Source organism: Ahaetulla prasina, chromosome 1 (assembly GCF_028640845.1).
Source record: "Ahaetulla prasina isolate Xishuangbanna chromosome 1, ASM2864084v1, whole genome shotgun sequence".
Taxonomy (NCBI): domain Eukaryota; kingdom Metazoa; phylum Chordata; class Lepidosauria; order Squamata; family Colubridae; genus Ahaetulla; species Ahaetulla prasina.
The window spans coordinates 253,673,486-253,700,500 of NC_080539.1; the positions used below are offsets into that span (position 1 = coordinate 253,673,486).

Here is a 27,015-nt window from a genome sequence, read left to right on the forward strand (position 1 = left end):
TCTCAAATAACCCAGCCCAGAAGGGTTTTTATAGGTTACCATCAGAATCTTGCACTCAAAAGCAAATTGGTAACCTACGCAGATCATGGAGCAGGGGTGTAACATACACACATCTAGGTGCAAGCTGCTGCATTTTGCACCAATGGAAGCTTCCGGATATTCTTCAAGGGCAGCTCCCATTAGATCAATGCAGTCTGGATTGATGTGCTCTTGGCTTCTCCCCATATTCTTCTAGCCACTGCACGAAGACATGTCACTGATTGAGCTAAACGTCACGCCTCAGTCCTTGCTTATTAGAAAACAAAAGCAGTTTATGCTTATCTTTATCCAGTTGAAAAGTAGTGTTTTTCCTTCTTCTGACAAAAGGAGACTTTCAGACCGGGCTCTGCTGGTTGTCCTGGGGACCAAAAGGGCGAGTTCCACACTGGAGGTGGCTGCTAGATTGATGGCAGACTCCACCTCTCTCCCCTCTCTACTCTCTGCTTTCCATCCATCCATCTTTTTGCTTATCATATTGGTGCATTCTCGTGGTGTTCCTTTTTCATTGCTTATTTTATGGTTCTATTATTTTACCTCTGCTCTGTTTGCACTCCTTTCATTTCCTTCCTTTTTATTATTGTGAGCCACCTAGAGTAGACAGGCAACAAACACATTTAACAAATAAATGTATATTATACCTGCTAAATAAGTACTAAATAAATGAAAATCTTGACACAATCTAGAATGCTTCATTGACAATGCTAGTGATAATGTGTTCAGGAGCTGAGATTTTGAAAGAACAGTAAAGCCATCTTTAAAAAAATAAACAAAAGGAAAACAAGACATTGTATGCTTATGAGTTTGTCAAGTGGAATAACTGACCAGAGCAATCATTAGTACTGCAACATCTTGGCTGATAAACAAGGGGATGCTGTTCCCAGCCAACTTCACTCTCTTGAGCATTTACTCTAATCAATTAGAAAACTCTCTGAAATTCTTCCCCTCCCCGATTAAAATCCATTACTGTAGGGGACTCCTCCCCACTCCATCACCTTTGGTTCCAAAGGAGAAAGGAAGAACCAATTTACATCTAAATGTAAACCACACAAACACTAGTACACTCAAAGTACACCCATCTTGATGTGAATTGCCATTATGATATCTCAACCTTGGTTCCTCTCCCCATCTTTAAAAACAAAAAACAGGCTGCATTTCTTTGCCATTGCAATTTACCATCCAGCCCTTCCTCATCCCACCCAATAATCCTTCCCATTACACCTCTCAACAATAGTGCCAGTTAAGGCTATTTATTAACTCAGATGTAATGCTGTTCAAGAATGGTGCTGCTCCAGAATTTGTGACAGAGTTTGTGATAAACCAAAGTCCCCAAAGGAACCTAACAACTCCTTTGGGAAGCACATTCACAGAGGCCTTGCACAAAACCAGAGCAAAGCTCACTTCCTTGCCACATCAAGGGAAGCTGTTGGTTGACGCTTCTGCTGCCTGCTGGTGATACTTGCTGGGAGGATTTCACTGCAGGGACACAACCATTTCCTGACTAGTTACTGAATAGGCTTCAGTGATGGGACAAGGCAAAGTAAACTGGCAGAGTTACCTGCCACTTCAAGGGCTGGAGGGAATTATTTTCACACAGCTATGGAAAAAAAGCCCTATATAAATCATTAGCTAGAAAATGGCGTAGTGCAGTGGTGGGTTTCAAATTTTTTTACTACCGGTTTTGTGGATGTGGCTTGGTGGGCATGGTGCGGCTTGGTGGGCGTGGCTTGGTGGGTGTGGCAGGAGAAGGATATTGTAAAATTGCCATTCCCTCCCCACTCCAGGGGAAGGTTACTGCAAAATCCTCATTTCCTCCCAATCAGCTGGGACTCAGAAGGCAGAGAATAGATAGGGGTGGGGCCAATCAGAGGTGGTATTTACCGGTTCTCCGAATTATTCAAAATTTCCGCTACCAGTTCTCCAGAACTGGTCAGAACCTGCTGAAACCCACCTCTGGTGTAGTGTAGACAAAGCTCAAACTATTTTCATGTTTTTCATCTCTTTCCTTTTTTTTCGTGGCATTTAACTACCATGCTCATGAAGACAAAAATTAGCTTATCAGCAACTAACTGATAAACATTAATTGGAATAGAAAAGGTATGGCCTATATGGATAATGTTCTCCCATGATGACCAAAGAGAAAAGTAAATGCAGGAACATTTAGCTGAAAGGGTAGCTTGATTTCAAGATAATTGTGGTTAATGGTGTTTAGCATTTTACCAAGTTCTCGGTGGATCTGGAGGTAGGAAGAGAAAAAAGGTTGTAATTGAATTTATTCCATTAGTGGCCTTCCAGTCTTGAATGTGTGGTATCTGATACTTTGTGGGGATTCTGTGCCCTCTTATGATGCTCAAAAATTCTTCCAATGCAAACTAGATAGCATCAACTATATTTGCTCACAAGTTCTGCAAGATGTCTCGTAGTTTCTTTTTTTTAAAAAAAATATCTAGACTGGCAGAGTGAAATCCAGCAGTGAGAATGAAGCATTTGAATTAGGAGTTTTGATATAAATATTTCATAGAAGAAATAATTGGCAATCGAAATACTTTGCCAGAGGAAGTGACGGAATCAGAATTAGGCATCTCACATTCCATTAAAAAAACATATCTTAAATGCTTATACATTATCAGCACAATGCACCCTGTGCATTGTGCCTGTGAGAAATCAGACTAATTATCAGAGGGCTGCTTCTATAATCGGCAATTTGGTTAATTACGTTACACTTTCCATTCCTAAGTGCCTGTTCTTAGTCGGAAGTAAGTTTAATTAAAACCAGGGGAGCTTACTCTTCAGTACCTGAGTTCAAGAGATAATTTTATCAATGCTGACAATCTGCATGTGCTTGTTCTTGTGGAAATCAATGCTGAGTTTTTTAATTGAGCCCAATGAATTGTGGTAATAAACTAAGTTATTTCTGTACACTAGAGGGCAGTGCACATCAAGAAGTAAAATGAATGTGCAGAATAGCATGATTAGGTTAACAAAAGTGTGGTTTTAACATCCTTTAATGGCCAATTCTAGGTGATAGTCTTATCAGTCTAATAGTCTGTAGAGTCAATTTACTTATATTACAACAAAACAAGATTTTATATAGGCTTGCTTGGTGGCTGAATTACAAACCAGGATGAATCTAATTCACTGTCGGATGTTAGTTTCCTGAAGTTAGACAAGAGTGGGCTTACAGCAGTCAGGTCATAGATGTCTAAAACATCTTAACAGGTAAAAATTGAAAGCAAAAGGCATTTCATCATTATTAGTCCTGTATGAAGGGTTGGGAGACACAATACCTTAATGAAACCTAGGGTATGCTTCATCAAAATGATATTTCTAGTGTTCCTCTGGAAGTTGAAATTCACATGTTTTAAAGTTGCCAAGGTTGAGAAACACTGCACTAGATCGGTGTGTGTGTGTGTGTGTGTGTGTGTGTGTGTGTGTAACTCTCGTCATCACGTCGTCATCACATGACATATTGAAACCTCCCACCCCTTCCCTAAACCAGGGGTCAGCATAGCTGGCAGTGACATATCCGGCCCGCAAGCTGCAAGTTTGACACCCCTACATTAGATAAATGGGTTGGCCACAAATAAAATAGGTCCAAATGACCCATGATGGAAGTTAGTGAGCAGAGGATGCCATCAAGAGACTATTAATTGAGAACAGCTGGAGTGGTCAGTCAAAGCCAAGGAGAAGGGTGAGAAGCTACAAATCTAGTTTGTCTAAGGAGCCATTTCATGAAGGCTGCTCATGATAATTCGAGCAGGGTTTTTGCCATGTTGCATTGTCCTATAATGCAGCAGGCGGAGATCTGTGGACTTCCAAATGCAGCTGAACTGAAGTGCCCAACAAATTAGTTTCAGGCAAGGGTGAGGGTATGGATTTGGATGCCCTGTAATTCAACAACATTGGGAACAGGACAGAAGTTGTACCTTCCATTAGCTGTAGAAGAGTTATTGTACTGAAAGATCTCTTTTCCACAGGTGGGTGTTCCTGCATGAGAAGGCCTACCAGGTAAGGGACACCTCCATTGAATCCTCTGTCGTGACAAAAGTGAAGGGGTTTGGCAACTACAGCAACCGCATTATGGATACAGCAGATTACGTCACACCTCCACAGGTAATGCTGTCCAAGAGGGTAGGGATAGCAAAGAGACTCACAAGATTATGTTTGCTGTAAAAAAATGAGCAAGGCTATGCTTGGAGAATGTGCACCAGCCCCTTCAAACAGCAGCCTTGGATATCTCCTCAGCTAAGCCATGCAATTTTAGTATAGGCCACAGGCAGCCTTAGCCCCATTTGGGGGTCCATAGAACTCCCCCAGGATCATGCCACCAAACATCAGTTGCACAACGATTTTCCTGTGGGAAACAAAGGGAAATCAGCATGCAAAGCCTCTGATCAGCTTAACACATCTATAAAAGTAAAATCCCACCTCCCACACAAACGCACACATGCTGCCAAAATGGGAGAAAACCAAGTGAAAATTCTTCCCTGCCCCGTCTGTTAATTTTATTACATTACTTCATTATTCCCATGGCTATTAAAAACAATAATATAAGTGCCTTCTCGATGCAGGAATGTAACCTGCCCTTGAAAAATAGGGCAAAAAGCACAGCAATTTCAGTGCGATAGAATGATAGATATACCTTGTGTGCATATCCACCCAATTCACAACACACTGAGACAATAAAAAACAATATTAGCAAAGAATTAAAACTTGGAAACCACGATTTCCCATGTCTGAGTTCATACATTGAGTTAAACGCAAATTAAACTACATTATAGCTTGGTGTGGTGTCTAAGCATTGTAAGATTGTTTGTTCAGTGGTGGATTAGGCAGATTGATATCCTTCAAAACCAGTTGTTTCAAATAAGTCTAAAAGCACGTAATAAAACACATCATATTCCCAAATAACTCCACCATCAAGGCATAGTCCATTAGGTGCCTACTGATGACCCAGGATCTGGTTTCTCTGCTTCACTCAGTTGGGTAACTCCTACTTTTTCTTTGCTCCATGTGGGAAGATGTGTTGGGGGTTAAAGTTTTCTGGGGTAGGAAATTCCTTAACCAGCTGCTAATAATAGTAGCCAGCTGGTTTCATACATTGTCAAATAAGCCATGAGAAAGGCAGAAGAAAGGAGAGGTGAGCTTAACAGCAGACGGTGTAAAAATGAATGGGACCCTCACCTGGACCAAGGGCAATCAACTAACCAAGCTGGCTTCAGTCTGGTAGGCAATGCATCACAAGCTGTGCCCCATTAATAGCTTGAATGATTTCTTCAGAGTATACAGCAGCCAAAAGAGGAAGCCCAACACAGCAATGGTGTCCACCGTTCTTTCTATCACTTTAATGCCCTTAAAAATCTCTGCCATATTCTGGAACAGAGCTATTGCAGGGGTAGCAGGTTAGCACGATGACATCAAAATGATAATAATCATGTACTTATTAATATCATGACATCTAATCCGGGTATTTCATTCATGGCATTAGCAAGATGATAATATTGCAAATGCGTGGCTTTTCATTTGTTTCTCTCCTTCTACAGGTACCATAGGAGCATTATGTGAGAATTTCAAGGGAGGGAATCTATGACTGCTGCTTGACAACTAGCACAATGTTTTGCTTATACAGCTAGTCCTCGTCTTACCACAGTCCATTTAGTGACAGTTCGAAGTTACAAAGGCACTGAAAAAAGGGACTTATGACCATTTTTCACACGTACAACCATTGCAGCATCCCCACGGTCAGCTGATCAAAATTGAGATGCTTGAAGGCTGGTTCATATTTATGACGGTTGCAGAGTCCCAGGGCCTTGTCATCGCCTTTTGCAAAATTCTGACAAGCAGAGTCAATGGGGAAACCCAATTCACTTAGCAACCGTGTTATTAACTTAACAACTGCAGCAACTAACTTAACAACTGTGGCAAGCAAGGTTGCAAAATGGGGCAAAATTCACTTAACAAATGCTCTGCTTAGCAACCACAATTTTAGGCTCCATTGTGGGTTGTAAGTCGAGGACTACCTGTACTACCATCACAACAAATAACCCAAAACACATGCTCCTTAGGCTGCACCTATCATCCGTCAAAATAAGGAAAATGCGATATAATACCAAGCAAATTGAAAAGGCATTTTATTTTACCATTTTTCGTATTCATGATGCGAATGGTATGTTTACACTGTAAAGCCAGAAATGGTCCTTCTGTATTTACTTAGGAAGTTGGGGAATTACTAGGGAATAAATACTCCAATAAGGAATGTGGAATGCCAATTTACTGAACTGACTCATAATGGGATCTCTCTAGGCTCGGTTTAGCTATTGGGACTTCTAAACCATGTTTTATGGCTTAGCATGTTGTTGCAACCTAATTACAGTTTATTGAATTAGCCATAGGTAAACAAACAATTTTGTACAAGGCACAAAACTAGTCCCTGTTCAAAAGAAAAGGGGTGGGTGAGTGTGTTGGGGAGAGAACAAGAATAGAGAATGCCTAACAAATTTTTCATGCTGCATGGGGTTGCAAATCCCACTTGTTTTTCTAAAAGTTAGAAAACATATCTTCATTTATTCATTTTGATTGCTGAAAACTGCAAAAGGGGAACATGCTCACAAAGAACTCTGACAGTCTTGCTTAACTACAAAGAGGGAAAGATATATTCAAAAATCATGGCATAATTAGAACGACTGCTAACTGAAAACAAGAACAAACTCTCAACTCATTATTTTTTCCAGTCCAATCCTGAATCACATCTATAGTAATGAATTCTGAGGCTGGTTCCACATAACCCACTGGCTCCATCCTTTTCCCAGAGGGGTTTGCAGGGGAGAGGGATATGTCCAAAGAGTCAAGGTGTCTTTTACATTTCTTGCGCATAAAAATGAATGCGGTCTCAATTGTGTGGTTGTAGTCACCCCTTGGCTTTTTTCCACCCTACCCTTCCCCTCTGCACTGCATCCCCAACTGGTAGTAGGATTGTTGCTTCCCTGCTTGGAGCGTGGCCTGATCTCCTCTTTGAGCTAGTCAATCCTCCCACAAGCTGACCAATCCAGAAACACTATCTAGTATCTAACTGGCACACAAACCCTTCCTTGTTCTTCTTTCAACACATTTGTTGCAGATTTGGGAGAAAGAGTTGGTATTGTACTTCTTTCCTGAAATCACAGAAATTTGTGTTAGTTCAGCTATTGTATGTGAAACCAATGTTCAGATCTCTTATTAGGAAATATACTGTTCCCTAGACCAGGGGTCTCCAACCTTAGTCCCTTTAAGACTTGTGGATTTCAACTCCCAGAGTTCCTCAGCCAGCTTTGCTGGCTGAGGGACTCTGGAAGTTGAAGTCCATAAGTCTTAAAGGGACCAAGGTTGGAGACCCCTGCCCTAGACAATATTTATGCATTTAGACAATAGAATAAGAAGAAAATGGCAAATGAAATAGCAGTTGAGGGTAAACTGCAGAACCAGCTGAATAATTTAAGAGACTGAAAATAAAATAATTGCTAAAATTTGTTAAGTGCAAGTTCATAAAGGACCCAATGAACAATTCTGGACGTCTTCTTTCTTGAAAGGTAATTTCCAGACCAATCACAACTTCCTAATTACCTGGGAATAAATCTCATTTAATTCAGTAGGATAGGTATAAGATCAGCTACCATAGTAATCAACTACAAAGATTATCTGACAACCAAAGGTTTCCTAAATAGTGGAATTAAAAAATGGATTCCTCTAATTAAGACTAGAATCCATTGATAGCCAGAATCTAGCATTCTGACTCCTAGATATCCTGAGGGCAGCTGTTCTTCCAACTCCTCTTCTTCCTTTGGCCAGTTCATTGTCAGGAACTATAATAGGTCTCAGCTTCTGGAGCATATGAAATACACGTTAGGAAATCTAAAGTTTTTCTTTGTGCATACTTGTAGGTTGTGAAACATTTTGCAGGCGTGCAATAAAGAAATGCAAAGCTGCCTGTTGCAATATGGAAATGACTCAAGCAAGGCTAGGAACATACTGTATCTTAGAAATGGTCCCGCTTACGCTTCAGTATTGAAAAATATTGGGGGGATAATATGGACATTTGTGGAGATAGAATCACAGAATTCCATGTATTATTATTATTATTACTATTATTGTTATTATTATTATTATTATTATTATTATTATTATTATTATTATTATTATTATTATTATGTAGGCCACTGAGACCAAGCTCCTCTTCAGTGAAAGAATCCAAACTTCAGTATCTCAGAGAAATGATTCTCAAGCTGTAGTCTTTGCTGGAGAACATCCAGTAAAGGAGAGCTCATATCTCTATTGATAATCCTGTTCACTGTTGAATTTTTTGTTGTTAGTACATTTTGCTTCCCCCCCCCCCAAAAAAATTCTAATCCTAAATCTTAGTTATGAGGCTGGTGGCCTATTATGATCATCTCCAGATGATCAGGCAGAAAGGACTAACCAGGATTTGACGTGCCTTCTCTGTGCTCTTACATTCAAGATATTTGACATCATATTTTTTCCCCCTTCTGTCTACATCTTTTGGATCCATCCACCTGGCAGGGGACATCAGTCTTTGTCATCATTACCAAACTCATTGTGACGGAGAACCAGGTGCAAGGCTTCTGCCCTGAGGTATGTTACTAAACCGAGAGGGTAGGAAGTGAGATTAAACTAGAGATTGGGGGCTAGGGGGTGGTTGTAGCTGTCTTCTGCTTTGCACAGACCTTGAGCTGTTTCCTAATCACAGGTAGGAGACTCAAAACTTTAGTGTTTTGCTTTATGCCAGCAAGGATTGGTTTATAGAAAGCTGCAGAGGGCCATGAACTTGAGTGAAGCTGGATTATAGCAAGCTGCCTTATTTTTAATAATAAGACAGCAGCTTTTTGGCATTCCAGATGGAGGCCTCTAACAGCCATACCTGAAGAAGTGAAAGTCTCACCCGGGAACAATTTGCATGCACTGGGTATGTTTCCCACTGAGCTAAAATTAAGCGGTGGACTTTTGACTTTCAAAACAGTGTGCTTCTCCCTTCCCTCCTCATAATATATACCTTAATTGTGGTGCTGGAGAACCTGGAAGCAGACCAGTAATTTATGCTTCTTGTGCTTTCTTCCCTTCCCTTTGTTTTCCCGTTTTAGAATAATCTTCGTTACCAGTGTACCTCAGATAGTGAGTGCAAGAAGCCTGTCTCCATCACCGGAGGTGGTAAGCCAGATATCTCACACAGAGAGGGGCGGGAATGCTCATCATAGACAATCTGCCTATATGTTAACTGCCAGCCTGATTATGGAGGGGCTTATGGAGACTAAGAGACTTGTTTAACGTGCGAGTGAAGACCGCATGCCTGACTATTGCTAGAATGACACTGTTTCCTGATAGAAGCTGGATGGTAGCAAAAGCAAATGCAAAAATTGTAGGAGGATTGGTTTAAGTGTGCCTGGGAAAAGGCTTGGCAGAATTCTGACTGAAAGAGGACAAGAGGTGACAGTAAAAGCTGGGAAGAGCAGTGCAGCTTTATGCTAGGCAAAGGGTATGCAGACCAGACTTTTGTGCTTCAGCAAATTAGGAAGAAATCTAAAAATGTGAGAAAGTTTATTGTGTATTTATTCGTTTAGAGAAAGCACAATAGGCTTGAATTATGGGATTGTTTTGCATAAATATACAGATGGAGGTTGGCTGTTAAGTGTGATAAGCACAGTATATTATGGAAGAAAGTATGCATGACAATAAATGCTTAGCAAATGATACACCACAAGCTGGGGGCATGACAATGATGTATTTATATGTAAACGTGCAAGGAATCCTTGTGGCGATAGTAGAAGTAAATTGTTGGTAACAATATGCATGTACTGTACTTTTGTATGCAGACAGTACCATGTTATTGAGCCTGCCACCAGCTGCCAGTGGAGCTGGCAGCAGGCTAAGACAATGAGGAGTTTGGGGGGGAACTTGGGCCAGTTCTGGAGTCTGGGGAAGACTCTAATGGATGCTCTGTGTTGGACGCAGAGATAGAACCAAGGCCGTGGAACATTTCCCAGCCACCAGAGAGGCAGCTGCCTTTGGAGGCTGATATGAATGAAGGAAGAACAGCTGGGGCCTGTTCCAGATGCACGTATATGCAGAGCACTTAGGAGAGGTGAACAACGGAGGACAAGGAGTCCACTTGGGAAGCACAGCACACATGGACACTGAATGGCCCCTCCCTGGCTGTGGAATAAATAGAAGAAAAAGGGAGTGGTTGTCGTAGGAGACAACAGTTCATAATTCTGAAGATTTTGCTCATTGTCCTTTCATGCCACAAAGACTACTTGCCAGAACTTATTTTGCAGCCTTTCAGCTGGAAGAACATGGGCTTGCAATTATCGCAAGGAACTGATAAGGTCTGTTACTGCAGTTAACTCCTTGAAGGGCTATTGCCTGGACTTTTTGGTGGGTGAATTAATTCAAAAGAGGTAAATAAAGAGGGTTTTTTTGTGATAAGAAGTCTGTTTCTTGCTTCTGCTAAGGCTGGGTTAGAACAGTTATTGTCTGAGGACCCAAATGATTTGCAGTGAAGGTTAGGTGGCCTTTATTATGCAATGAGAAGCATGCATCTGAAAATTAATGTATTGTGTTGAAGATCAAGGAGGTTATGTTTGACAGGGAAAAATATTATTTTTAAAATTTATTTATCTACAGAGGTCATGCAATCACTGATATACAAATTTTTAAATTAAGTTTAAATAAATTTAGTTTAATAAACCTCCATGATGGTATACCTGAGTAATTAACAGAGCAGCTAAAAATCTGTACACACAATGACCGAACTGGATATTGCATCCTTCATGGTCAAAAAATACAGAGGCAACAATTAGAATACAGGAAAAATTGAATGGTTATTCATATATAAAAGGCAAAAAGACTTGAGCAAATAGATAAATGTTTGTAAATAAATGTAATAAATGTAAAGGTTGAAATGAATGGAGAAAATTTAAGAAATTCAATCAGCAGTAAATGGCATGTAGTCTGTTAGCAAGAAACAAATATTTGTTGAAAGAATGAAAAAAAATAGCTATGTTTAAGATTGTTATATGGAAACATGAAGCAGAAATATAAAAGTAAGTTGAATCTAGTAGGACTGTGGTACTTACATATGGTCATCCTATGATAAATCAAGAAGAAATAGAGTCAAGAATGAATGGGTGCTGAATAAATATGGATCAAGTATAAAACTTAGTGGCCAGTATGAAAAAAGAAGTACTTTGTGGTAGTCTAATCCTATTGAGAGAATAAATGAGTATTGAATCACAAAAGATATATCAGTGAATGGGTAGAGAAGGAGAAGAAAATTGTGAAAATTGTAGTTGGCTGGAATTAATGAAATTCTCAAAGTGAGAGAAAGGTAAAAAAGTTGAAAGAACAAAAAATAACGTCCGAACATGGAACAAGCAATTATTAGTTTGCAAGGATACAAAACTATAGAGAAATAAAGTGACACATATTTACATATGTGAATGTAAATCAAATTAACTATATTGCTTTTTCTTTTTTTATTATTATTACAGGTCTTTAATTTACTTGGCTTTCTATTTCTTACAACTTTTCTCTGGTTTATATAATATTGATGAGTAGGTTGTATCGGTATATTGTATTTAGAGACTAAAGAAAACAGAGCTGTAAGATGGTTGCATTGGTACAGAAAGAACACTGAAATAGCATCAAGATCATGTCAATTTTCAGCCAGCAAAAGAAAATGATGACTATTAGGGGGTATCCAGGGATTTTAAGCGGGAGTGTGACACATTCTTTACTCTCTGATGCCTAGGGGCTGCAGACTATATTCTCTCTATGCATCCAGAAGGCACCTGATCCACAAAAGGCTACTGTATAGAATTCCCTTCCGATCCAATTCTGTTTCTGCTTCAAATTGTCCCCTCCATTTTCTCCCTCTCTGGCACAATTTATTTTCCAAAACTTGGGTGATGCTATCATTATATTAGTGAGACTTTGTATCCCTTGAAAGATAAATCTGGTAGAAATGTAAATTAAATTGTGCAGAAAAAAATATGGCTTTTAAGTACCACTATTGATGAGTATATGAATATATGAGAGCCATGGTGGAGCAGTGGTTAGAATGCATATTGCAGGCTAATTCTGCTGACTGCCGGCAGTTCAATCCCAACTGGTTCAAGGCTGACTCAGCCTTCCATCCCGCCGAGGTCAATAAAATGAGACCCGGATTGTTGGGGTTGGCTGACTCTGTAAACTGCTTAGAGAATGCCATAAAGCACTGTGAAGCGGTATGTAAGCCTTAAGTGCTATTGCTATTGCTTTATTATTGCCCTTTTGCTCAGGTGCATTTTCTAGGGGAAAAAGGGCATAAAAATTATAAGTCTTTTCACTTCTACTGATGAGGCAGACAGAAGCAGAATTGCCCCCAGATAACCTGTCAAAATGAATCCCAAGAGTTGGGGTGAATTGGACTTCTAGCGGTTGAAATGATGGGGGTTTTTTTCTTTCTTCTTCTTCTTCTGCAGGAATATTAACAGGCCGATGTGTCAGTTTCAATGCTACTTTTCGGACCTGCCAGATCCAGGGCTGGTGCCCAGCAGAAATGGACAATGTGGATGTGTAAGCACTTACCTATAGCAGTCTATGTTATTTCACAGGAAGGGAACGTAGACCATACTGTAGTTGGGAACATAGTCCCAGAATGTAAAACTAGTTGACTGGAAATCTAGAGTTCCTTCTGAGAGGGTTGACTTATATATTTTTATTAGCTTATTTTTTTTAATGGGACTTGGGTGATAATGACCTGTGCACATGGAAAGCTATGGATCAGACATTAGCCTCGCTATCAGTAAGGGAATTTTCTTGGTATGTTACCTGAACAAAATGTGGAATGCAATAGCTAGTTGTGATAATTATATAGCGTTACCATGCGTCAATACTTTCTGGGCAAAAATGATGATTTTGCTTAAAGATATATGTTTTTTTAATTTTGAAGGGTCAAGTATCTGTGTTGAGTTTTATGTAGGCCATAACACAGACTATAGATCCTCATTCAATGCACCAGGTTCTCTTCTGAGGAAAACTAAAGGTTTGAAATTTGGAGCAGGAATCAAGTTCAATATTGCCAAAGATCCTTCCTCCTATTCTGTTGCTGGATTTGTATGCCTGTCTACTGTCCCTCTTACTTGTCAGTAAGGACCATGGACCTCTACAATGACATCCCTGTATGCTCCTCACAAATGATTGATGCCAAGTTAGAACAAGACAGGACAATAGAAGTTCAGAAAGTGGGGAAGTTCAAAGATCTGAGCTTTGGTAAAGGGCGGGGGAGGCAAAATTTCCTTCCCAAAGGAATATTAACTCTTTGCTTTCAATCCACATATTTTATCAAAAAAAGAAATTAAGGTTTTCCTGTTTATGGTTTCTCCAGTTTGATACAGATTTCCAGAAAATACCAAATGATTCTCTAATTTCTTTAATTCATTCCTGATTTCAATTTGATTTCAGTCAGTATTTTTCTCTCTGCAGACCTGTAATGCTAGAAGCTGAAAACTTCACTCTCTTCATTAAGAATAGTATTCGCTTTCCACTGTTCGATTTTGAAAAGTGAGTAAGGTAACATCAACCCAGACCAATGTTGCGCCTTGGAATTTGCTTCTCAATACATATTAGGTGGACTTGAACTGAGAATTACTTCTCTAATGCAAAGATTTTGCCTGATCAATACCACCTGATATTGAGAGTTTCAGGAGGTCCCTTGGAAAAGCAGCATGGATAGAGACTGACTTCCACAAGTCCACCTGGATCATAAAATCAGAATATAGCATACACCAACATACCTAATCAGTTGTTGGATAATGGGTATGTGTCAGTCGTGAAATCCAATTTTTTTTTCTACCAGTTCTGTGGGCATGGCTTGATGGGCGTGGCAGGGTAAGGATACTGCAATATCTCCATTCCCTCCCCACTCCGGGGGAAGGATATCGCAAAATCTCCATTCCCACTCCACTCTAGGGTCAGCCAGAGGTGGCATTAGTTGGTTCTCCGAACTACTCAAAATTTCTGCTACCGGTTCTCCAGAACCTGTCAGAACCTGCTGGATTTCACCCCTCGTTTGTGTGTATATGTTTATGTGTCTGTGTATAAAGAGACAGAAAGCAGCCACAAATTCACTCTGATGTGGAATCCTAATTGTTTACACCAGTCTCTCTTGACCTGCTTGTCTCCAAATGAGGTGACCTACTCTTCCAATACTTCTCACCAACGTGTTACTTTTGAGTGAACCAGAAAACAGTTGATGTATCCTGCTAGCAAATATCAGGCAGCTGCTGGTACTTTTTAAGAGCTATAGCTCTTAACTTTTGCATTATCTCTAATTGAGGCTAGATAAGGAGATAGCATTGAAAATCCCATAACCTGAAATGTGTTGTGCCAAGTTCAGAATTGTCATTCTCTACCCTACCTTTCCACCCCAACACCTCTTTCGAGATGGATGATTTGCTCTTGGGATAGTTTTCTTTGCTTCCTTCACAGGGGAAACCTGCTACCCAACATCACAGCAGAAGATATCCAGAAATGCCATTTCCATCCTTTAAAGCAGCCCTTCTGTCCAATCCTGCGCCTTGGGGACATTGTAAAATTTGCAGGACAAAACTTTACATCGCTGGCAAGGACGGTGAGAATGCTAGTTGCACAGTAACCGTACTGGAACAGCAGCCAATATTTGGGTTTTGTTTATTTGCCTGGAAATTTGTTTTCAAATCCCGTTAGCTATAGAGATTGCTCAGGGTTCTTGGAAAGTCATTGTCAGGCTGAAATTACAGGATGGCTGAAATTCTAAAATACTAGTCTCTAATCTCTATGGTAATTTAGTAGTATAAATGTAATTATCAATGAGATAAATAGTGAAATAAGAGAGCCATTAACCAAAATGAGGCCAAGAGAATAACATTGCAATTAGGGATAGCAGACAAAACAGGATTGTATGGGAAGCCATAGATATTTTTGTGTGTGTGTATATATATATATATATATATATATATATATATATATATATATATATATATATATATATATATATATATATATATATATATATATATATATATATATATATATGTCTTTGGTTGTTCGGGTTTTCTCAACCAAAGACCTATATACAAACACCCGTGAAAACCTCAGAAAACATATATATATATATATATATATATACACACACACACACACACACACACACACACACACACAGAAGGGTATGTTGCATTAATTGGTGTGGAATAATTACCCTTCATTCTTAACCAGTTATTAATAAGAAACCTAACCCCGCATCTTAAAGATATGCAGAGAAAATGTACCTTTTTCTATTTGCTAGCGACCTGGATTGTTTGATCAAACAGTCAGTGGATTAGAAAGTGATTAATGAGTAAACTATACCTTTAGAAGCAGCTCTGATTTCTTTCTTTGGCTTAATTGCTAGGATCTCCTGAGATTTCTCCTAAAGCTGTGCTTTTCTACGCAGGGTGGGATAATAGGAATCAAGATTGGATGGGTGTGTGATCTGGATCATTCTTGGGAGCACTGCATTCCCAGCTATTCTTTCAGTCGGCTTGACAGCGTCTCCGAAAAGAGCAAAGTTTCTAGTGGATACAATTTCAGGCAAGTCTTGTAGAGAAGCAATAGACAGAAATTCCGCTTTCCAGTATTGATGGACTAAGATTTCTCTCTGCCGTTGGAACGAGCTTTTGATTTACAAATATATTATCCTTCAGATTCCATCTACCGAGAAGCTTTTCTTCTGTGTGGACGCCCCAGAGACATTTCTTACAAGGAGGCAATTTTTCATCACAGGCAAAGCATAAAATAAACTGCACAACATACAAGATCTCACTCTTCTATCCAGAAGCAGAGAATATATGGGAGGGTGGGTTATTCAGGCCTGGACCGTTTGCTTTTCCCATTCAATCTTGGGACACTTCCAGTGGGTGGGTGGGGGGAACTCTTGTAGGTGATCAGGGAAATTTGTCCAGCCTGAAGATCTGAAGGGTCTCTGATAAGCAGACTGTTCCTGGGTTTATGGACTAGTGTGTACTTTGGGCCTGAGAGTTTTTCATTAATTCCTTCCTGATATACTGGTGGTTTTCTTGCTGCACACTAAGATATTCAGGTACCCAGTCAGCCCAATTGTCACAGAGCTAACATGACAGAAAGCTCCATTTTCCCTCCCATATTATTATGCCAAAACAAGATATGTGTACCAGTGGTGGGTTGCTCCCAGTTCTGTCCAGTTCTATAGAACCGGTAGTAAAACCGGCGGGAGGCTCCACCCACCCGCCCTGATTTCATCAAGGGGCTTCTGCACATGCACAGAAGCGTGTGTGCTCCCATTGCAAACTGGTAGTTAAGGTAAGTAGAACCCACCCCTGATGTGTACCTTCCCAAACCATAGTCTCTTGTAAAAATTTCTTCACTGCCATTCTGTTGCATGGCAAATGTGCCCATGTTTGTTCTCAGAGTACCAAGATCAGGTCTTTGTGTATATTTCTGTTTGTACATATATACTTGCACACACACCCTTTTCCTTGTCCACAGATATGCTAAATATTACAAGCAAGAGAATGGCACAGAGTTCCGCACCCTGATGAAGGCATATGGCATTCGCTTTGATGTTCTAGTATATGGAAATGTAAGTGAGCCAGGGCAAACCTGCACATCTTGGAGCACAGGGCTGCTGAAATCTAGTGGGGGGAGGAATTCAAACATAAAAGAGGGACTTAGGAAATATCTGGAGGAGGAAGAAGTCCTGGTTCTTTGGCTTTTGGAAAGGTGTTTGTTCTTGGGTGCCCTAGATTGCAAAGCATTAGAACCGCCTGTAGAGCCACCCTCCCTGGGCCTGCCTCCTTCATCAGCCATGACACATTAGTTGGTCCTGACCCAGAGGTGGTATTCAGCAGGTTCTGACCAGTTCTGAAGAACCAGTAGTGGAAATTTTGACTAGTTTGGAGAACTGGTGTGGTAGTTCAGACTGCTAAGACAGTCTGTTATTAACACAGCTGCTTGCAATTACTGCAGGTTCAAGTCCCACCAGGCCCAAGGTTGACTCAGCCTTCCATCCTTTATAAGGTAGGTAAAATGAGGAGCCAGATTGTTGGGGGCAATAAGTTGACTTTGTATATAATATACAAATGGATGAAGACTATTGCTTAACATAGTGTAAGCCGCCCTGAGTCTTCGGAGAAGGGCGGGATATAAATGCAAAAAAAAAACAAAAACCCCACCGGTAAATACCATCTCTGACTGGCCCTCCCCCATCTATTCTCTGCCTCCTGAGTCCCAGCTGATCGGGCGGAAATGGGAATTTTGCAGTAACCTTCCCCTGGAGTGGGGAGGGAATGGAGATTTTACAGTATCCTTCCCCTGCCACGCCCACCTAGCCACGCCCACCTAGCCATGCCATGCCCACCAAGCCACGCCCATGGAACTGGTAGTAAAAAAAAATGAATCCCACCACTGTTCTGACCTCCTCCTCCTCCTCCTCCTCCTCTTGGATGAGAAGTGAAATGCTTTCAAGAAAGTCTAGTTGCCTTTTAAACGGCACCTTTGGGACAACCATGACCTGGATGACTGAGAATCTCCATAGATATTCTCCCATCAAAGGTTTTCCACAAAGCACTATATTCACTTTTAAGCCATGGAATATGGCAGAGCTTATTTTCAGAGGAGCTATTTCCATTGTAGACCCTATTAAGTAAGTTCATCCTCCCTACTTCTGACAGGTAGAATGAGCATCTCCTTCTGCAAGAGCCTTTTGCTTCATCAAACCAAATGATGCACCTCAGCAAGGCAGAATATCTCAATGAGATAAATCAATTTAATAGCCATAAGTTTCATCATTAAGAATTTTGCCTGGGCAATCCAGGTTCTAGATTGACATTCTCCACTGCAAAATTAATCTTCAAGTGGGCATGCAGGGCCAGGGATCTCATCTACAATCTCCCCTTATCATGGATGGCCTGATTCTTTATCAGAGGAAGACTTGAAGAATTTGATTCACACAAAATGTTTACAGTTTACGTCTAGACCAGTGGTGAAATTCAAATTTTTTTACTACCAGTTCTGTGGGTGTGGCTTGGTGGCCATAGCAGGGGAAGGATACTGCAAAATCCCCATTCTCTCCACAGTCCTGGGGGAAGGATATTGCAAAATCTCCATTACCACCCCACTTTGGGGCCAACCAGAGGTGGTATTTGCCGGTTCGCCAAACTACTCAAAATTTCCGCTACCGGTTCTCCAGAACCTGTCAGAACCTACTGGATTTCAACCCTGGTGTAGATCTAAAGTCCTATAGAAATTAATAGGCCACAACTTCTAATTTCCAGTTCCACAGATTTCATAAGAAATAAGTGCAGCTGAATTACTGTGAATCCAAACTTACTTTCTGAAAACAGTCACCTATGTGGCCATAACTCTATTCCAGTTATGTTCCAAATCCATCATGATTTCATCCTTGCAGAAAGGGCTCCATTGCAGTTGTGGTAAACAGTTTTATGACAAAAAACAGCCATCAAGGCTAATACCCCAAGTCATTGTCTTGCTAAAGAAAAATTACCTTGGGGTTTCTGAAGCAAAGGAAAAAGAAAAAAACTGATTTTTTTTGCAGATAGTCAGACACTGGGCTTGTTTGTATTTTGAAATATAACAGCACCTTACAAGTACGAGGACAATGTCTCTCTCCTGCATGTGGGAGTTATCATCTTGCAGTGGGACTCAGTGACAATCTTTGTAAGACGGTAGGCTTTCCAGTCTCCCAATCTGATTAACTGCAGGTTCAGAAGGAAGTGAACTGTTTGCTCATGCCACAAAACAATTCTGCTATTTACGAAGGATAAATTATTGACACGTAATAGGAAATGAGCGCCCACAGAGTTAAAAATAGCAATCCAGAATACAGGTTGTCCTCAGCTTATGATCACAAATGAGGCCAGAATTTCCATTACTAAGCAAGGTGATTGTTAAATGAGTGGTGCCCGATTTTATGACCTTTCCTGTCACGATTGTTAAGCAAATCACATGGTTGTTAAGCAAATCCATCTTAGCCCATTGACTTTGTTTATCAGAAGCTACCTGGGAAGATTGCAATGGCAGCCCCATGACCTTGGCATGGTTGCCAAGTACCCAAACTTTCATCATGTAAATGTGGTGATGCTGTGACAGTCATAACTGTAAGGATCAGTTGTAAATCACTTTTTTCAGTCCTTTTGTAACTAAACATTACTAAATGAATGGTTATGGACTATGGTCCATATAGATCAGTGATGGCGAACCTTTTCGGCACCGAGTGCCAAAAAGGTCATGCGGAAACATCACAAAACGAAGCTAGAACTTCTGGGTTCTAGCACGCATGCGCACCCAACGATCAGCTGGCCGGTGTGCACGCCGGTTTTCAGCACAGCACAAAAGGATCGCACTCTGGAAAAGCCGAACTTCCATATTTTGGTTTTGGTCACCATCTTCAAAGCGCTCCATGGCTTAGGGCCAGGCTACTTACGGGACCGTCTGCTGCCACCGACTGCCTCCCACCGACCCGTGCACTCTCACAGGGAGGGACTCCTTGGGGTGCCGTCCGCCAGGCAGTGCCGACTGGTGACACCCAGGGGAAGGGCCTTCTCTGTGGGGGCTCCCACCCTCTGGAATGAACTTCCCCTGGGACTCCGTCAACTTCCCGACCTTCGAACCTTTCGCCGCGAGCTTAAGACACATCTATTTATTTGCGCAGGACTGGGCTAGGATTTTAATGTAATTTAGTTTTTAATGGGGTTTTATTATTTTAATTATAAATTTTAATTCGGCCTTATTCAATAAGTTTTTTAATTAATGTTTTATCTTGTATTTATATGTGTATATTTGTGTTTTTAATAGGCTGTAAACCGCCCTGAGTCCCTTGGGAGATAGGGCGGTATAAAAATGTGATTAAATAAATAAATAAAATAAATAAATAAATAAATATTCTAGTGCATATGTACGCCTGATGATCAACTGGCTGGCGAGCATGCACACACGAGTTCTCAGCACTGCCACGTATGCAAAAGACAAAATTATAGATAGTCCTTGGCCATCTATATCCATGACGGCGAACCTATGGCATGCGTGCCCAAAGTGGTACGCGAAGCCATATCGCCCGGCACGCAAGGCCTTGCCTATTTGTCAGAAACCCAGAAGACAAACAGGCAAGGCCTTGCGTGCCGGGCGATATGGCTTCGCGTGCCACTTTGGGCACGTGTGCCATAGATTCGCCATCATGGATATAGATGGCCAAGGACTATCTATAATTTTAACATTGGTATGTGAGGGATTAAGGCTGGTTCATGAGAGGATATAAAAGGAAGCAATACATGTACTTACGACCGCAATTGAGCCCCAAATTTCCATTGTTCAACAAGGCAGTGGTGAAGTGAGTTCCTCCCCATTTTACAACCCTTTTTGCCACAGTGGTTAAGCGAATCACAGCCATTGTTAAGTGCCTCGTGCAACCATGAAGCAAATCTGCCTTCCCTCCCTCGACTTTTCTTGTTGAAAGCTGACTGGGAAGGTTACAAATGGTGATTCCTAGGACAGTGCAACTCTCATAAATACACACCCATTGCTAAGCACCCAGACTTTGATCATGTGACCATGGGGGGTGCTGCAATGGTCGTTAAGGGTGAAAACTGGTCCTAAGTCACTTTGTTCAGTGCTGTTATAACTTTGAACAGTCACTAAACAAATGGTTGTAAGCCGAGGACTTCCTGTATTTCATGAATGGACAGAAAAGCCATTTCACAAAAGACAGAACAAGAGGTAATATTCGACCACAGCTGCTTATCAACTCCCTTATCCCCCCCCCCCACACTCCCATCCCCCATTCACTTAAGCGAACCTGTTTCTATTTGCTTACTCTGCCTTCTCTTCCCTCAGGCTGGAAAATTTAATATCATACCAACGCTAATCAACTGTGTGGCTGCTTTCACATCTGTCGGAGTGGTAAGTGTTTTGGTCTAACTCAGATTTTTCTCTCCGTTTGCTTTTTTTTCTCCCTTCCCTTTTTTATTCCATAAGTCTGGATTGGAAAAATCCCACTGTTAAAATGGCATCTGATTTTCAAACCAAAGCATGTATCTCCAAGAAAGTTTCCTTAAACCTTGAGAAAACACAAACTTTTTTTGGCATGTTTAGTACATTTGCTACTTGGCATGACTTTACATATAAAGAATGTACTAAATGCAACAGAGTCATTTGAAAGGAAAGGTAGACATGGCACTTTTCTACAGAAAATTCAGTCATCCAAATGTAAGCCTTGTCTCCACAGCCTTACAGCCTTCCGAGTTCGGTAAAATGAGGACCCCAGATTGTTGGGGGCAATATGTTGACTCTGTAAACCGCTTAGAGAGGACTACAAAGCGTTATGAAGTGGTATATAAGTCCAAGCACTATTGCTATTTCTGAATTCTTAACTCATTAGAACTAAAAATAATCAGAACTAACTCTCTGATTACAGGTAGTAAACTTACAATAGTTCACTTAGTGACCATTCAAAGTTACAACGGCACTGAAAAAAGTGACTTATGACCAATTTTCACACTTATGATCAGTTGTGGTATTCAGCCGGTTCTATCCGGTTCGGGAAAACCGGTAGTGGCGGGAGGCTCTACCCACTTGCCCGGACGTCATCACGTCCTGTTTTTGACATGTGTGGAAGGTCCTCCGCATGAGCGGAGGTGGCACATGCTCAAATTTGTGAACCGGTCACGATGGTAAGTGAATACCACCCCTGCTTATGATCATTGCAGCATCCCCATGGTCACGTGATTTAAATTCAGTTGCTTGACAATTGACTCACATTTATGACAGCTGCAGTGTCCAGAGGGGTCCTGTGATGATCTTTTGCAACCTTCTGACAAGCAAAGTCAATGGGGAGGCCAGATTTACTTAACAACCGTGTTGCTAACTTAACAGCTGCAGTTAACAAATGTGGCAAAAAAAGTCGTAAAATGGGGCAAAATTCACTTAACAAATATCTCACTCAGCAACATAAATTCTGGGCTCACTTGTGGTCATACCTGTATCTGCATCCACTGATACCTTGAAGTTAAACATGTGACATAATATATTAGATGTTAAGAAATGCTGTACCAGTGAGATGGGCAGCATCGAAGTTTAATAAATAAACAGATCGGAAAAAATTAACCACAAATTTTGCAACCAACTTTTAAAAATAGTTTATTGCAGATCTGATTTTTCTGGCAACTTTCTATTCCTCTTAAGATCTAAAAATGAATTTAAAAAAGAATATATGTATCAGGTACATCTTTTATCCTGATTGCGCCATAAATTTTGTGTCGGGCATTAAAGAACACGCTTTGGCAGAACCCTCAACATAATTGGATTTCTTCCTAGGCAGAAAGTATTCTGGCTTTTAGGAAATTTAACATTTTACAATGTGTAAAATTGTATAATATCAGCACGTATGTCAGAGTTATACCTTCCACTATAGCAGTTAGGCTAACCATATCACCTGTTTTCTTCTCACCCTAGGGGACAGTCCTATGTGACATCATTCTCCTCAATTTCCTGAAAGGTGCCGATCAGTATAAGGCCAAGAAATTTGAAGAGGTAAATCTATGCAAAATATACCATTAGGCTCGCTGGGGTCTCTCTGCAAACAAGAGGCAGCATGTGGCACAACATAGCCAGTTCAGACTTGGGGGGGAAAAATCTTTAAGCTGAAATGTGCACTTGGGGCTATTATTATAATTTATTCTGCTATTATAGAGGAAAGCAATTTGGCATATTTCAGACACTTGGAACTATAATCCTCTTGATGAACAGCCATTATCCAAGCTCCCACTTGGATTTTTGGCAGTCTCATAAAAAAGTTTCAAGGATATCCAATAAAGGAGCCCAGCCAAGCAGCTGAAGACGAAATATGCTGCCTTTATTTATTTAACAAAAAAATCTTCTATTCCTGTCTTCCCTTATGCAAGACAGCCTCTTCTCTAAAATTATTCTCCATGAAGGAATATATATATATATGTTCTTTTCCAATTAATTAATTAATTTCCCACCATTTCCTACTTTGGCTATTTCCCCTCTCTTCCTCCCAGATTCAGCTGTGATTAAGCGTTTATGTAGTGTATGCATGTCTGCCTCTTACCATAATGGCCTCAAAGCATAAAAATGGGAATAGCAACGGAAATGCCGTTAGAAACAACAATAAAAACATTTGAACGATGTGCCAGGAATACTGTAAATGTGGACAGGGTGAAAACTGTCTCTGACCCTCTCTTTCATTTAACAGACATTTAGCTCCAATTAAAATTAAATTATAAAGGATTGTTATACTTATAGTTGTTCCCCCTGTGCGAAATGATCTCTTCTTTAGTCATGCCGGAAATTTCAGTTTGGCAGCCCCTTCTGAGGGATCAGAGTTGGAGTTTTGCACCGGCTTTTGCGAGTCGCCCGTTTGCATTCCATTGTGTTCCACAAAGCAACCTAATTTATGTAGAACATCTGCAGTTCTATCCTTAATTCCAGTTTCTATAATAGTGACGAAAAACAGATCTGGATGCTCTAAAAAAAGTCCACTGCCATTAGTAGTCAAATGTAGAAAACCAAGAGGTGATGAGCTACTTTATGCTCGGAAGCTTAGTACCGTATGTCATTTTTCTTAATTTAGAGTAGGGATCCTCCGTGTTTGTTATTTAGTGGGGTCCTGTTCTGGGCAGGGATGCTGCAAGGCTCGGCCCATTCATGTATTATTCCTCCTGGGGGATAGAGCCACTTAGAAAGGACCAGTTTAACAGAATGCTACTCAGAATGGTATTCAGCAGGTTCTGACCAGTTCTGGAGAGCCAGTAGTGGAAATTTTGAGTAGTTCGGAGAACCGGTAAATACCACCTCTGACTGGCCCCGGCCCCAATTATTCTCTGCCTTCCCCACCCCCATCTATTCTCTGCCTCCCGAGTCCCAGCTGATCGGGAGGAAATGGGGATTTTACAGTCTCCTTCCCCTGCCACTCCCACCAAGCCACACCCTTCAAGCCACGACACGCCCACCAAGCCACACCCATAGAACTGGTATTAAAAAATTTTGAACCCCACTATTGAAATTGCTACTGCTAGCTTCTCCCTGTTGTCTGTGTTTGACTTTGCTCTTGCTTAACTTTACAAAAATATTACCGAAGACTGGTACTTTTCCTATAATGATTCCTAAGCTTTGAAATTAAACATTTCTTAAAATAAAAAAAGTCACATGAGGGAGGAAATGGGCAGGGGTCAGGGGAATTCTCAAATTCAGGCAAGCAAAAATGCCTTCAAAATATATCTTATCAGAAAACTTCCCATCAGACACACTTTCAGAAATATTTACTGAATCTTTATGCTAAATTATTCAATAGCTGAATTCTTATGGAATTAGAAATCAGAGAGAAACAGATTCAAGGGGAAAATTACAGTTTTATACTCATTTATCAGAGAGTAAGTGCTACTTAAGTAAGCAAATCTCACATCTGATTAGACATGCAGGATTACACTGAATATATTAATAGAACATGTTATTTTTTAGAGGAATCACGTAGAGGGAATCTTTCTTTTATTGATTGGTTCAGTTTAATAAAACTTCTTTAAAAACAGAAAGAAATATCTTTAAATGAGGAGATTTAGTTAGGATAAGAAAAAATGGATATATAAAGCATTCCACATTAATATTATACTTCCTCCAAAGAATTTCAGATGACACAAGAAGACAGCTTAGTTTATCATAATCTATTTAAAGCAACGTTTCCCCTTCCCAAAGAATTTCCAAAACTGCTAAATCATTGGATTTGTTGAGAATTATATAAAATTATTCTGGCATAAGATGAAGCAAAGAATCTGCATAAGTACTTAAATAAAAAGTAAGTAAAAAAAAATAACCCTCCCCTTCCTTAGTATAAAATTTGTATGACCTTGGCTTCTTAAATCAATTTTCCACTTTATTAAATTTCAAAATATATGAAATACAAAATAAAACAAAATAAAAAGGGAAAACTTTTCATAGTGGTTAGGGTAGTCCTCCATAACTTGATACCTCCTTGATCTGTCCATCTTTCAAAATTCCTTGCAACATAAAATTGAAAAATAGACGAGAGGTCGAACGACTAGCCTTGTGGTGCAACCAAAACAATCTGGAACTGAACACACTCAAAACCGTAGAAATGGTGGTAGACTTTAGGAGAAACCCTTCCATACTTCCACCTCTCACAATACTTGACAACACAGTATCAACAGTAGAAACTTTCAAATTTCTGGGTTCTATCATATCGCAAGATCTCAAATGGATAGCTAACATCAAAAACATCATTAAAAAAGGACAACAAAGAATGTCTGCGCCAACTCAGTAAGCTCAAACTGCCCAAGGAGCTGCTGATCCAATTCTACAGAGGAATTATTGAGTCTGTCATTTGCACCTCTATAACTGTCTGGTTCGGTTCTGCAACCCAACAAGAAAAACACAGACTTCAGAGGATAATTAGAACTGCAGAAAAAATAATTGCTACCAACCTGCCTTCCATTGAGGACCTGTATACTGCACGAATCAAGAAGAGGGCCGTGAAAATATTTGCAGATCCTTCGCATCCTGGACATAAACTGTTTCAACTCCTACCCTCAAAACGACGCTATAGAGCACTGCACACCAGAACAACTAGACACAAGAACAGTTTTTCCCCGAAGGCCATCACTCTGCTAAACAAATAATTCCCTCAACACTGTCAGACTAGTTACTGAATCTGCACTACTATTAATCGTTGCATAGTTCCCATCACCAATCTCTTTCCACTTATGACTGTATGACTATAACTTGTTGCTGGCAATCCTTATGATTTATATTGATATATTGATCATCAGTTGTGTTGTAAATGTTGTACCTTGATGAACGTATCTTTTCTTTTATGTACACTGAGAGCATATGCACCAAGACAAATTCCTTGTGTGTCCAATCACACTTGGCCAATAAAAAAAAAAAATCAAAGTAGGAACTGGGAGAACCAGGTTAAAATCCTTGTTTTGTCCTATGATGACAAGTCTCCCTGATCCCAAACCAACTTAAAAGGTACTTGGGAAAGGGATGGAGAAGAATTGTGGGAAAAGCACATGTACTGTCCTGAGTATTTTGGAGGAAGGATGAGCTATGAAGGTCAGATAAATCCGGTGGTGGGATTCAGCCAGTTCGCACCACTTTGGGAAAACTGGTTGTTAACTTTCTGAGCAGTTTGACAAACTGGGCATTGGAAGAAATCATTAGGGCAGAGAACTGGCTGTTGAATTACTTGAATCCCACCACTGGATAAGTCCAAATGTGAGGAATTTATAGGGTGTATCGTTCAGGTAAAATAAAAAGGGTACAAATGCTCAGACTGGATCAGCATTAACCGGTCTCAATGTCCTTCTTACTAGGTATCAGAGACGGTTCTGCGTCCCAACATTCCTAGCAGCTCTATGTATCGAAGTGACCAGACTTTGGGAGGCCGTTGTGAGGAGAAGCAATCAACTGATTCAGGGGCCTACTCAATTGGGCTCTAATAAATAGGAACTTTGAAGCAGACACAAATAAATTCTCTGTGCTGGTCATCTGCATGGACATTGCCTTGCGATATAGCCTTCACTTTGAATCTTCTTTTCAAAACCTGTGGTTCAGGATATGGCTTACATTTTTTTTTACCCTTTTATCAAGTGCTTGTTATTCTTCCCACTTTGTCTTTTTCCTCATCTTAACCAAATACTGTACCTGTCATGTCTTATAAAGCCAGAAGAGCCCATTGCTTCTTCAGACTTCTGGAAAGCAGTGGAAATACCAAAACCTGTTACTAACCCATTTACTAAAATGAGAATATTCTAAAATCTGAACAAAATATTAATACACTCTATGTATTAATGGAAGAAATCATAATCTAGGAAACCTCTAGGCAGCAGCTAATAAACTAAA

The 27,015-nt window shown here is 40.3% G+C and overlaps 1 protein-coding gene across 1 annotated transcript in view; it reads left to right on the top strand.

Annotated features, from left to right (window-relative positions):
- The window catches only part of P2RX3 (purinergic receptor P2X 3), a 42,224-nt gene extending 15,209 nt beyond the window's left edge, over positions 1-27,015 (top strand). The window contains exons 2-12 of the mRNA XM_058165497.1: positions 4,014-4,149; positions 8,590-8,661; positions 9,168-9,234; positions 12,546-12,639; positions 13,549-13,626; positions 14,554-14,695; positions 15,539-15,675; positions 16,609-16,702; positions 20,971-21,036; positions 22,588-22,665; positions 26,487-27,015. Of these exons, the coding sequence (XP_058021480.1) occupies positions 4,014-4,149; positions 8,590-8,661; positions 9,168-9,234; positions 12,546-12,639; positions 13,549-13,626; positions 14,554-14,695; positions 15,539-15,675; positions 16,609-16,702; positions 20,971-21,036; positions 22,588-22,665; positions 26,487-26,612 (1,090 nt within the window). The 3' untranslated portion in view covers positions 26,613-27,015. The remainder of the gene's footprint in view (positions 1-4,013; positions 4,150-8,589; positions 8,662-9,167; positions 9,235-12,545; positions 12,640-13,548; positions 13,627-14,553; positions 14,696-15,538; positions 15,676-16,608; positions 16,703-20,970; positions 21,037-22,587; positions 22,666-26,486) is intronic.